Genomic DNA, 13,729 nt, shown 5'->3' with positions numbered 1-13,729 from the left:
TACATGGCAGCTTATCAGTATCTTCAAAGGACAGAGACTTGTTTTTAAATGCAATACCTAATTTTATTGCATTTTCAACTTTTTTAGGTGTGTGGTTATGAAATATCTATGCCTAACGCAGGCCCCCTCTTTAGAATTCCAGTGACTGTTGTTATACCAGCAAGGTAAGCGACTATGTTGTTTTTTTACGCCTTCAATGTTTTATTGAAAACAGACTTGCATCTAATCTTCGTGAGAAGATCTGGCTTCTATCTCTACCTTTGTATCTTTCACCACTACCAGTAGGCAGAATGCAAACCTTCCCTTGTATAATGCAACAGTTAAAATGGCAAGAGTGAGCATAGATCATAGGCTAGAAAGTGGGACAACAAATTTACAGGCTCTGACGTGGACTCATTGTTAGAATTTTGAGAAGTAGCTTACCATCCCATCTATGCAATAGGAATCATTTACAACACAGTAAGGAACTTTCTATAAATTGGTAGTAGTGACAGTACATAAGAACTCTGCTAAATCAAACTCTCTAGCCCAGCATCTAATTTTCAAAGTAGCCTTCCCTTAGTGTATGTCTGCAGTATCTGATATTCAATAGTAGCAACAGCAGTGATGTCTCCTGTTTGTGTTATACACATCTAATGCTCAGGAAATATTTATTCTATGTAAACCATGACTTGACATAAGTATAATGATTTTCCACTTTAAAGGAGCCTGAATTAGTTATCGTTGAGGGTCCAGTTTCCTGTCAGTGTGGATCTTGATTATTAGTCAAGGGTATATATGGAAGCATTAACAGGTATCTTAAACAGTTGCTCTGATCAGAGCCTCATTTTTCTAAGAGAGAGAGCGAGAGATGCTTTTCCTCCATTTGTGAGCTGCGTGAATTGTTGACTCTAGACATCTTTAAAATACCATGAATATTCCGACCTGTAACCCTCCCCATAAGGATTTTTGCACTTTCTAAACTTTTCCTCTCTTCACAGAACAGATGAAGCTTCACACTATGATCTCAAGTTCACTGACGTGCATTTTAAACCTGGTCAAATCCAAAGACACTTTGTTGAAGTCCCTTCTGGAGCAACGTGGGCTGGTAAGGCAAATTAGGTAGCGAATTGTCCCCCTGAATTCTTAGGGAACTTAACCTGAATGTATGCTGCTGAAAAGCTATTGTACGGTTTAAGAGCCGAGTGACACTTTCTGTATTTGCGTGTCACTTTAAGAGTCCAGATTTTAAGTCGTCGCAGCTTAATTCTGCACCTGTTTGGAATTTGTGTTATACAGTACCTTAAAAGATAATGTGTATCCTTTATCAAGGAATTAAGCACACACTTGGCCTGCTAGCTTCAGAGGGGAGTGAGTCAGAGGCCCATAGAGCTCTAGGCCTAAAGCTGTGCCTTTTCTCTTACTTAGAAGTAACAGTATGTTCCTCATCACCTGATGTAACTGCCAAGTTCGTTCTCCATGCGGTTCAACTAGTAAAGCAAAAGGCGTACCGAAGCCATGAGTTCTACAAGTTCTCTTCAATACCAGAAAAGGGATCAGTCACGGAAGCTTTTCCTGTCCTAGTAAGTGGCCTTGAATTCAAAACAGAGTTAAGTGCTGCCTTATAGAGTGCAGTAATAGGCAATGATGACCTGCTGAATATTGTGGTGGTGGGTTTTTTTCCATTAAAAAATAAATTCTGGCTACTCCTGTGGGCCCTCTGCTCCGATGTCAAAGGGGGTTTGTGACCTCCTGACCCCTCCAGTTTTGTCATAAGAAAATAAGAGAATGGAACTTAATGAATAGTGAATGGTTAAATAAAAGATATAAAAAGATCGGAAATTGTAAACTGCAATTTTGGCCATGTCCATTTTCATTAGCGGCCCCCGAATGGTTGAAGATGAGTCAGTGCTGCTCTCGGCCCAGAAAATGTTTGCCTTTCTGCCCTAGATTAACATTACGGGTTCATTTCATGAATAAAGTGGCTAGCCCTTTATAGTTTTCCGAATAGAATCTGTGTGGGCTAAATCTGAAGCCGTCTGCCTATGCCTGCCTGTTGTTGCGTGACTAAAGCATGCGCATAGTAATTAGAGTTGGATGAGAATGGATCCTTTAAGGTAGTTTTGCAGCCAAGGTATTGTGGTTGTTGGTTTTTTTTTAAGTATTCTGAGCTGCACTGGAATTCTAGTTTGGGGGGGCTTCATAAAGAATGAAAGTCAGGTATACATCTAAATCTTCTTTTTTTCCCCCCCACGAAGGGTGGAAGAACAATTGAATTTTGCATTGCCCGTTGGTGGGCAAGCCTCAGTGATGTCAGCATTGATTACACCCTCTCCTTCCATGGCATCGTTTGCACTGCTTCTCAATTAAACGTTGTGAGTATCATTCCGTGTTGTCTTTATTTTGCTTTATGGTTCATTTAAAGGGTGGGAGAAAATGCTTGGAGAGCTGTGACTTCTTGGTGTGAAATTCTGTAGTCGAGGTTTTTTTAAAAAATAATAATCATGGAGTGTTATTTCAAAATATGTATAGGTTGCCTTTCTGACTCATCCTGGTTGACTCATCGTGGTTGACTTAATTATTTATATGCTCATTCTTTTATCTGAAATGTGTTCAGCATTTTATTGTATCATAAATTATTTGAAAGGCTCATATTCCGAGGCTTTTCCGCCTCTCCTGCTTCATTTGGGGGTTTGGGGTTTTTTTGGGTGCTGCTCCCTTTTCTCCCCTTCCTTCCTCTCCTAATACCCCAACTTTCCTGCTGTCTCACTGGCTTCTGGCTTCCTGACTTCAGAATAACTGAATGTGTTTTTCATAAATGTGGTGTGCTTGCATGCCCGTCTCCTTGTAGAATTTTCAAGCTTACTAACCCTTTATTTTTGGGAAGAGTTGTAGGTCAGTGGTAGAGCAACTGCTTTGTTCAATCCCAGGCAATCTTGATGCAGGGCTAGGAATGTCTCCAGTCTGAAATGCTGGAGGGTCACTGTAGAATATGCTGAGCTAGATAGATCAATGGTCTGAGTTAGCTTCCTATGTTCCAGTTCATCAAATGCTTCTTCATGTAGACGTTCGCATGCACACCACCTAATTCATAATAACGTCCAGAAGAAAATAAGTCCTAACAAGCACCCTCTTTTTTTTTAGCATGCTTCGGAAGGCATCGTGCGCTTTGATGTTCAGACAACATTGAGATATGAAGACATTGCACCTTCCATAAATCTGAAAAGCTGGGTTCAGACACTAAGGTACAGTAGTTTAAATCGAAAACCAGGGAGCTGTGTTGATCCGCAATATGTTTTGGTCCACGTGAAATGAAGGCCAAACAAGGTTCACGCTAAACAACTCTTCCAGAGGCTGAATAGGAAAGTACAGGCATACCTCGGATCCCAAACGCCTTGGTACTCGGACGTTTTGGCTCCCAAATGCCGCAGACCTGGAAGTGAGTGTTCCGGTTTGCAAACTATTTTTGGAACCTGAACATCCGATGGGGCTTCTGGGGCTTCCAATTGGCTGCAGGAGCTTCCTGCAGCCAATCAGAAGTTGCACTTTGGTTTCCGAACATTTTTGAAGTCGAACAGACTTCTGAAACGGATTCCATTTGACTTCCAAGGTACGATTCTGCAGGGTTTTTTCAGGAGGGTATGATGTTAATTCCTATCTGATTTTTGTTTCTGTCTTAAAAGTGGCAATGGTAAAAGCTTCCTGCAGGTGTTGGTAATGATTCTGCCTCAGGATACACAGCAGCAAAGTAGTTAAATTGGAAGTTCATGTGTCTAAAACAATGGGATTTTTTCCATTAGTGATATAATGGAAGACCTAAAGCTAGAATCATGAATATTTAGCATGACTTGGGCTAATGAGAGTCGCAGTCCTGAGAGCCACTAGCAGAACAGACTATACTGAGCTCCATTGCTCTGCCCTCTTTAAAAGGCGAGGTTGGATATCACCTGGGTTTTTATATGATGATATTTTTAGGTTGTTGGAACTTTAATTTTATTTAAATTTTGTACACCACTTTGCCTTAGAATTCTTTCAGAAAAGTGGCATATGAAATTTGTGAAATGTCTTTTTAAAAATGCATCCTGCACCTAGCTCCTAATGCTTATCATTGTATTGCTGAATTACAGGCCACTGAGTGCTAAAATAAAGCCATTAGGATCACGGGATGTTTTGCCAAATAATCGGCAATTGTATGAGATGGTTTTGACGTACAACTTTCATCAAGTAAGTTCGCTTTTTAAACAAAAAAAATACTGTTCTCATATGTAGGTTGCATTTAATGCATTTAACTGTACGTTAAATATAAGCTATGTCCTAAGCTATGTGTATAAAGATGTGGTTTTTATTATTGAATATCCTCAACATTCTCTGACTTTTTTCAGCCTAAGAGTGGAGAAGTTACTCCGAGTTGTCCTTTGCTCTGTGAGCTCTTGTATGAGTCAGAATATGACAGCCAGTTGTGGATCATCTTTGACCAGAATAAAAAACAGATGGGGTCAGGAGATGCTTATCCTCACCAGGTATGTTTTGCTTTGTTTTGTTGTTGTAATGTATTTTGTGTCTTTATCTTTGCTTGTATGTTTTTGCTGTGGACCGCTCTGATTGAGGGCGGTATATAAATTCAATTCAATACATATTATTTTTTAGTTGTATTTATCAAAGAAGGGAAATTGATCAAAGGGACAAATGACAGATTGAACTGAAGTGTTAAGCTCTACTGTTTTGTTTTTTTAACGCAGGGCTTATTGTTCACTTTGCGAAGTATCGATTGTTCTTTGAGCTAAAGAAAAGCTTTATTTCTCTCTTCCTTAGTATTCCATGAAATTGGAGAAAGGCGATTACACCGTTCGGCTACAGATCCGCCACGAGCAGAACAGCGAACTGGATCGTCTCAAAGACCTTCCGTTTATTATCTCTCATAGACTGTCTAGTGCCCTGAATTTAGATATTTACGAAAGCCACGCCCAGGCTCTCTTGGGGAAGAAGAAGGCAAACAGTATGTCTCTGCCACCAAAACATAGCCAGCCCTTCTTTGTTTCCACTTTGCCAGATGACAAGTAAGTAGCTTGCATCCTCTTACTGTGTTCACTTTATGAAGGTTGAGAACTGTTCTGAGTCTTCAGACTCGGGTAACGAAAGCAGGCGGTTGGTGTAATCTACGTATTGACCTCCAGCGGTCCAGGAACCTCTGTCTCGCCCTGTCCCTAGGAAGCAATTCCTTCAGTGAAAGGCTTGACCAGAGACTGGACTAGGGGAATACCCTCAGCTCCTCTTTCTCCAATCTCCACCAAGAATATATGTGGATGTTTAGATCTCTCTTGCTACCCTCCCCACCTAACACAGCAAAGCAAAGAGAGCACATTAGGCTTGGATTCACAGCTTTTGTCTGTGTGTCTTGCCCCAGTCCTTCACAGCTTGGGGGTGCGCTTTGCTATATTTCCCAGTCCCCTGTTACACCAAATCTCTTCTGTGACCATTTTATGCGTTGGGCGTTTTATACTATGTACCGTTCATTTTGTGCTATGGTTCCCTTTTCGTTAGAGTACCTAAAGGAGCAAGTCCAGGCTGTTACCTTGCAGGATCATTAACTCTTTCAAAGACTGATCTTGGAAAGAAAGCGGTGAGTTGTTTTTGTTTTTTTATAAAAACACCCAAGTTTATAAACTTGCATTTTTCAAAAAGAAAACTGCCGTTTACTGCCATTTTAAATGGCTGATAATTTTCCATGCGGCTCCAATGCCCAAATACTAGGATTCTTCTGTTTAAAAATCAAACAGTTTTTAATACTTTCAGCTTGCATTTTGAGTGTGTATATTTGCAATAACTTCCAGTACTTCATATTATCCAACACTTTATATTATGAGAGACACTGTCAAGACATACTTAACATAATGCTTTTTATCCAGCTATTTTTCCCTTTGATAATGTACTTCTTTGCACCATAGAGCACAAAGTCCTATCTCACTTCCTCTAGACGTTGGAGGTTGTTAGTCTCCAATGCTCCCTCATTTGATGCTCTATTGGTGTGAGGTTTCACCTGCCTTATATAATACAAAGCTGTAAAAAGTGATCTGGCATCCTTTGTATTGTATTGTATTCTCTGTATGCAGAGAACTAGGAAAATAATATTCTCCCTCAAACGGATTTTCATTAAGGATACAAATCAGTAAGCATTGCCACTGAGCGAGTATGTGCTCATTTCAGTGATTGCGGTAACAACAGTGTTTGCTGGATTGTGCCCGAGTCTGGTTGCAAAAGTTAAGTCATTTTCTTATTTGCTCACTTCACATTTTTAAGGATTACTTTTTAAAAAATCTACTCTGTGTTGAGCAGGCTAGAGGTCACTTTCTAATAGACATAAATTCCTTCATTCTAAAAGGTTAGGTAAGTGAGCTAAATGTAATAGGATTGTGAGAAGGTACGACAATATTTAAGACATTTCTAGAGGTCAGCATCAATATAATTGTGATCCAGGAACTCTCTCAGCAGCCTTATACTTCATTTTTAAAATTAAATCGCCTTCCAAATAAGCTTCTTGGTCAGAGCTGGCCAATTATGGAAAAGGGTCATTCGTCAGTTTCATCTCGGACTTGTAGTTTTGTTATGCATCGCTACGCCATGTTGGAGTGGGATCAGGGAGGAAGAATTAGATAACCACTTGCCAATTGTACCTTCTGGCCACACCGTGGCAGAGAAGAGCAGAGCCATTAGCAACAGTGGCCAAAAATAGTGGTGGTATTTTCCCTATACTTAGGGGTTTTTTGAGCTGGTTCTACCCATACAGAATATTTTTCTGCCATCCTGGATCGCTTTTTTGCCTGCTTGCATCAGTACAGATGGAAGGTGATATTGGCAATTAATAGTGCTTACAGAAGAACAGTGCCTCCAGCTGTTTTTGGACTACAACTCCCATCATCCTTAGCTAGCAGGACGAGTGGTCAGGGATGATGAGGAACACTGCAGTAGAGTAACAGTCGATTACTCTACTGCAGTAGATTAACAGTCGATTCTACCCCAGCTCATTTTCTTCTGGGCTGTAAATATTTTATCTACCAATGCTAAAGGATTGCCATTGTAGCACGTTTTGGTGAAGTACAGCCAGAAGAAAAATGGGTCAGAACCTGACATATTTTTGAAGATGCTTTCAAGACCAGTTGTCACGATCCGCTTGCCAAAGAGCAGTCACTGAAAAGACATGTTGGTCTCAAGGGAGCACCTTAGGCTAGGTCATATTGATATTTAAAGAAATTTAACACGGTGGCCATAGGCTTGCTTACACCAGCCTAAGTGCTTTGCCCTACATCTTCCTGACCTTATTTTTTGTGTGTTTTGATGCTAAAGAAATAATTTCGTTAACAGCGGCAGTGTTGTGTGCGGGTAAAGCTGTTGACCGAGGAAGACAGGGTATAATGTATGAGCATGTCAGTGTGTGCATAATGATTTCAAGAGAACCAAAGTCTCAAGCTGGCTTGAACATTTGGTCAGAATTTCTCCACACAGTCCTGTTGCGGAGTGTTAAAAACAATAGCATCCATCATGTTGCGTTCCTGCTACAACCAGCGGCATATTCAGTGGCAGACAGAAATTGAGGTGTTCAGTTAGTTAGGTGTTTTCTTTAACTTGGGACGGGGAGCAGCTCCCGTTAACTTGTTGCTAAATAATTGAGATTGCCACATTCACTTTATGGTGGCCATGTCAAAAGCTCAATTTGATTAGCTCTCTTTAACATTTGCTTGCTTTTTTAAAAAACAAGAACCTAAAGTGCAACAGGATACACAAGTTTTATTCTAATATGCTCAAATATTATCTTATAAGCAGTATTTAAAGGGAACAAGACACTGGCTTTTAGGTCCTGAGTAGAGAACAAAAACGTAACGGGAGGAGGTCGCTCCATTCCACAGAGTTTTGTGCATGTGTTCTTACAGTGTGTTATTCTAACTCCCAGGGGCAGTCTGCAGCAAAGCGACAAGGAAAGTTTAAAAAGGTACTGATTGTCAGTTTTTGAAAGTTGTGCTTAAGTCTTTTTGCATATGACTTAAAGTATTATACTGAGTTGACTTCTCTGTATTCGAGTTGCCTTTAATACAAAATGAACCATGCTTGAGCATCACCTCTTTTTTAAAAAATAGTGACGCATTATAATATAGCAGTGGTGTGGGCGTACACGTAAAAATTGGACTTTGCCCTGCAGAATCCATTTGTTTCGAAGGGAATTTTCTCCTACCTAGCTACTCCAACCCTGCGAGACTATCCACCAGCCACAAAACAAAGACAAGATGAACTATACATACAATGTTCATACAGTGTTGCCATTTGAAAGCCACCATTTGCAGGTTAGGACTATAAGGCCCACCATGGGTTTCTGATAAGGCCCACCATGGGTTCCAGTTGAGCCTGCAAGGGCATTTTTCCCAAACAACACCCAGCTGCCCACATATGACATTCGGGCCCAGGACAGGTGGAGATGCAGCTGCCAGTGCCTTAAAGTGCTTTCCCAGTTGTGCATTGGCAAGGGAGGCTTGTGGTTGAGGGAGTATAGTCAGTTGCTGCAGAAAGTTAAGCCCAAAGTTGGTGCCTGTCATTGACATCAATGCTCTCCGTTCTTTAAGCTCTATGGAATCAGCTGCGCTGAGTTTCTCTTATTGGAGGAGACTCTGCAGTCAGCTATTCCTTGAAGGGAGTTGCAAAATGCTGATGGTCAACTCTTTGCAAGCTCTGCATGATGTCTCCATGATTGCAAGCACTTTAAAGCACCCAGCACCTGATTAGCCCACCTGTCTAATTTGGCCTGCAAAGGGTATGAGAAATTCAGATTTGGCTCACCATTCATATCTGATTTGCCACCCCAGTCTGGCCCAGTATTGCCAGCTTTTAGAGACGACCTGCTTAGTGGGTCATGGAAGGAGATCTTTCCCATCACCTGCTACGTGGGGTTGTCAGAGATTGAAGGTGCAACCTTCTCTGCGCAGAGAATTTACTCTGATCATGGAGCTGTGATGGCGCAGTGCATTTTCTTAACACAGCTCTCCCCTTTACATTATCATTGTCTGGGTTAAATGATTGCAACGACCAGTGCAAGTACTATGATAGAGCCATCGTGATCTAGGCAGAGGGAATGTTACTGCTGGTACACCTTGCTGAACAGAAGCTTCCTGTTCTACTAGCAACATTTTGTGGAATAGAATTTAAATCTGATTGCATCTGATCTAGTTTATTATACCAGTGTGAGACTGTAAAAGTAGAAGGGCCCTGCGCATTCGTGGTCTCAGAATCTCTGTATATGCTTGGCAAATGAAAATGAGCGAACCCTGTGATTCCTATGCAGAGGTTTGAGGTTGCTGTGGAGTCTGAGAAATATTTCCAGAAGGTGCTTTCAGTCTTCTCTGGGAATGAACAATATTAGTAGCCTGCTCTGTTTTGTATTCTTGTAGTGAGGGGGGATGTAGCAAACTATGCAAGAGCAGTCTACCAGCAGATGGAGAGAGCAGGTGAAGATTACAGGGTCATTACCAATGGTGTTTTAAGCATTTCTTCTCACTTGTTGTGGATTAGCACTGTCCTGCTTGATTTGTGCTACTTTTTAATGCCAGGAGATCATTGCTGTTTTTCAAGCTGTGTGTGGTCAGTTCATTTATTGTTCAGGAGACCTCAGTGACCTTTTAGCATTGATCCCATAAACCAGGAGCAGGAAACCTATCCCTTCAGTGAGGAGACACTTACCAGAAAACGCTAACATGTTTTCAACTCTACATACTAATTTATTTTGATCATACTGTGGCTTCTGAATTTGTACTGTGATGGTGGTGGTGCTGCTGCCGCTGCTGAGTTTATAGCCTTTAGAAGACATTGTTCATCTGTTGCTTGATAGCGTAATTCCTAAAAGTGATTTCCATTTGCCTGGGTCTGTTGTACCTTGGGGAGACTTCTCATGGATTCTTGCATTTTGAGGGCATTCGTGTTATATAATGCTGCTGGAATTAATATTTTGAAAGAAGAATCACATGTACATAACTATGCATTCACATAATTTCCTCTGAAGCCGTGCATGCAACATAGCTTCGTGACTTTCTCTTTGAGCACCGCTAATCTCAGCTGATAAGTTTCCTCCTAGTTGCTGTTCCCATTCTTTTTGTTTGTTTTTTGTTTTTGTTTTTTTGTTTATTTTAAGCAGCTGCATGGACCTCCTGGAACAGTTCTAGAGAACTGGTCAGAAAAGCAGTGCTCTGGCTCTGATCCTTGTCTTTTAGGAAAGGGAGAGCAGTTTCCCTTTTACATGAGTCTACTTCACACATTTCACTGATTCACACCGGAGGCTGTGTGTTGGTTGGGGAGAGCTCAGGGATGAAACCTACTCTCTGGGGAGTCAATAGACCCCAACTGAGATGTTCTAAAAAGAGATGGATTTGGCAGGGACTCTGATTTAGTGAAAGCAAGCTGCTGTACAAGAGTTCAACAAACCAAGGATGGTATTCTGTAGTCATACTTTGTGTGTTTTTCCTTCAGCGGAACATGGTGGTGTGAATAGTTGCCTTTTTTTCAGAAGCCTAACATGTATCAAGATAAAAGGTTGTATTCTGTGTAGCATCAAGCAGTTTGCTGTGTCGGCATAAGAATTTATTGTTGTGCAGTGGAACAGTCTTCCCCCCCATGTTGACCCTTAACCTGCTCTAGGGTTTCCCCCCAAGCCTCTAGTGTAAATTTGGAGAAGATGCAGGGCATATGCAGGGTGGGAAAATCCTGTTGCGCTATTGCTAATCCCTGCACTAGTGCAACTACTTAGTTAAATACTGTGCACAGGTAGTTATTGTTAAATTTGAGATTTCACCATGTTGGGGTTTGACGCCAATGCCATTGTAATTATCTTTTTTAAAACAAAAAACAAAAAATTAAATACCTACTTGAACTATGTGATCATGAGAATTATGACAGTGCATAACAGGATGGGAAGATTATGATAAATTATTTTTTCCCACAGCTGGACTTTTCTGGTCAGGTTTTTCATCTGAACAAAATTCCACCGTGTTACTGCATCAGACAGATAATTTGTTTGCTCTGTTGGACAGCTGCATCTGATGCATTTTCCTTTATTGGGGGGAAAAAGTTAGAAAGGGAGTGTGAGATTTTGGAATCAAATAAGGCACAACACATTTTAAGTCCGTCTGTTGGGGTCTCTGTGATGGAATGAATGTGTAAGTCTGCTGGCTGAAATGACTTTGGATCACAATTTTAAAGGCTTAGGTGAATATACTAAATCATTTGAGCTACTCCTTGATCATTGCATAAGCTTACCTTCTTGTGCGGCTTCAGACATAAGCAACAGCTCCCTTTTACTACTGCATTGCTCTTTCAGACGTATAGTGTCAGTAGATGTGTGCAACAGTCCCTGGATAGGGTTGTACTTCTCTTAGACCAAGTGAGCAGCATACAGGTGCATTCGGACATTGGGGCTGCCTCTGAAGACGGCTGGCCAGTTGCAACGTCTGTCTGGATGCTAGTAGGGGCCAGGAAGTCACAAAACAGAACTCCAGTTTTGTGCCTGTCACACCGGCTTACCAGTCTGTGCCCAGTTCAGAGTGCTTGTCTTTAACCTTTAAAGCCCTAAGGGCCTTGTGAGCAGCTTAACTGAAGGACCATCTTTGCCCATATAATCCTGCCCATATGCTAAGGTCTGCTTCAGGAGTGTTTCTGGGGTGCCTGCCATCATGTTCCATTAGGCTGGGGTGTGCGAGAAATGGGGCCAATTACTTACAGTCCTAGAACTGTGGAACTCCATGTTTTTGACTTGCGTATCTGTAACAGCGTGCAGGCAAACACTGGTGACCTTTCTCTTTAACTGAGATTACAATTCACTTGTGTGTTTACAGAGCAATTTTTTACAAGTACTCTGTATTCTTGCTGATGTGATTATCATGCTTGTATCTTGCTTTGCTCTTGTTTGTGTAGCGTAGCCCTAAGAAAAAATACTTGGAAATAAATGCGAGAGAATATGGCTGCGCTTTGAGTACTATGCTTCCTCCCCACTTCTGCAGGATATAATTCCAGTTCACTATCATCTGATCCCATCACCAATAAAAAGTAAGAATGGCAACAAGGAGAAGGAGAAAGAGCCTGAAAAGGAAAAAGACGCAAAGGATGAATTTGCTGAAGCTTTAAGAGACCTGAAGATACAATGGATGACTAAGTAAGTTTCTGTTATTCTCCTAGTGTCAAATTGCATCCTTCAAAGAACGGATTTATTAATGGAGTTTATGTCCCTTTTCCATGGTCTGCTACCCAGGGACTGCTCCTTCAGCAGCTTCATTCATACTTTTTTCTCTTTAGGCTCGAGACCAGTGACATGTATAATGAATTGAAAGAGGCCTTCCCTAATCATCTGCCCTTGTATGTTGCAAGACTTCATCAGCTGGATTCTGAAAAGGTGAGAAGCATTTAAAAGAAACACCAAAATTGCACTTGGCAGTTTTAAGTCTGCTCTCGGCCACTTATTTGTACTTCACGTATCTTAAGCTTTGAATTCAGTGCTCTGGGCAGCCTGGAATAGCAAACCCTCGTACCAACAGGACAGCCTCTCCTGGTATGCCCCGTGTAGGACCTTAAGGTCCATAAATAACAACACTTTGGAGGTCCTGAGCCTCAAGGAGGTTAGATTGGTCTCAACTAGGGTCAGGGCCTTTTCAGCACTGGCCTCAACTTGATGGAACGCTCTGTCACGAGAGACCAGGGCCCTGTGGGATTTGACATCTTTCTGCAGAGCCTGCAAGATGGAGCTGTTCCACCTGGCCTTTGGCTTAGACTCACTTTGACCCCTTATATGGGATTTGGCATATAAATTTTCCCTTGGCTTTTTTGCTGGCCCATGTAGGACCAGCATGGATAACTGGCCCGGGTGAATATCTGATGTTTCCTCCCTTTATGGTCTTGATTTATGAGCTACACTAAAATGAGGCTGCATTTTAAGCTGTATTTTAAGCTGTAGTTTAATTAACTGTTTTTGGTTTTTTTCTATTACATTTTATTTTAATTTATATTTGGTGTTAGCCGCCCTGAGCCCGGCCCTGGCCAGAGAAGGCGGGCTATAAATAAAAATTTATTATTATTATAACTTAAATTTTGTTCAGGGGATTAGTACTTATACAGATCAGTGCTTTGGTGAGTTTGACGCATAAGAGCAGGAGTTGGAGATCAGAAATTGGCAGTACTGAGAAACAAGCAACAGAACGTTTTAGTTTTCCGGAATATTCTGTGACTGGTTTTAAGGTGGTCACCCTTGAATAAAGGTACTCCAAATGAAAATTCCAGTGTGAAGCAACTAAAGCAAAATAGATTGGGCATTTCAGTTCTGCCACATGTAGCTCAAGCCACAATCATACAATTTTATCATGCTCATGTGTTAAATTAGCTTCGCAATACCTGGATGTTTATAATCGCTAACAATGCCCTGTTTGCTTCTTGGTAATTATCTGCTTGGTAACCCTCTTGCATTTTCCTCCCCTCAGACTTAGTTCCCCCTAAATTCACCACCATATATATGTACATAACATGGGGCGTAATGGTTGGGCAAGGACCTGGGAGAGTAGGGTTTGAATCCCCACTCAGCTGCTAAGCTTGCTGGGTGACCTTGGGCCAGTCACCATCTCTTGGCCTAACGTACCTCACAGGATTGTTTTAAGGACTAAATGAGGAGGGGGAGAATCCTGTACATCACCTTGAGATCCTTGGAAGATAAAGGTTGTATATAAATGTAATAAAC

The 13,729-nt window shown here is 41.3% G+C and overlaps 1 protein-coding gene across 3 annotated transcripts in view; it reads left to right on the top strand.

Annotated features, from left to right (window-relative positions):
* TPP2 (tripeptidyl peptidase 2) overlaps positions 1-13,729 on the top strand; it is a 42,870-nt gene that overhangs the window by 22,941 nt on the left and 6,200 nt on the right. For 2 of the 3 annotated variants that reach the window (XM_082218549.1, XM_082218551.1), the window contains exons 15-26: positions 88-164; positions 981-1,087; positions 1,408-1,562; positions 2,238-2,354; positions 3,124-3,224; positions 4,107-4,203; positions 4,362-4,499; positions 4,792-5,036; positions 5,521-5,599; positions 7,925-7,963; positions 12,009-12,160; positions 12,301-12,397. In XM_082218549.1, the coding sequence (XP_082074675.1) occupies positions 88-164; positions 981-1,087; positions 1,408-1,562; positions 2,238-2,354; positions 3,124-3,224; positions 4,107-4,203; positions 4,362-4,499; positions 4,792-5,036; positions 5,521-5,599; positions 7,925-7,963; positions 12,009-12,160; positions 12,301-12,397 (1,404 nt within the window). The remainder of the gene's footprint in view (positions 1-87; positions 165-980; positions 1,088-1,407; positions 1,563-2,237; positions 2,355-3,123; positions 3,225-4,106; positions 4,204-4,361; positions 4,500-4,791; positions 5,037-5,520; positions 5,600-7,924; positions 7,964-12,008; positions 12,161-12,300; positions 12,398-13,729) is intronic. The other variant, XM_082218550.1, reaches the window with a different exon arrangement.

The sequence above is a fragment of the Podarcis vaucheri genome (assembly GCF_965113315.1).
Source record: "Podarcis vaucheri genome assembly, chromosome: 4".
Lineage (NCBI taxonomy): Eukaryota > Metazoa > Chordata > Lepidosauria > Squamata > Lacertidae > Podarcis > Podarcis vaucheri.
This window is presented reverse-complemented; position numbering and strand designations above follow the sequence as displayed.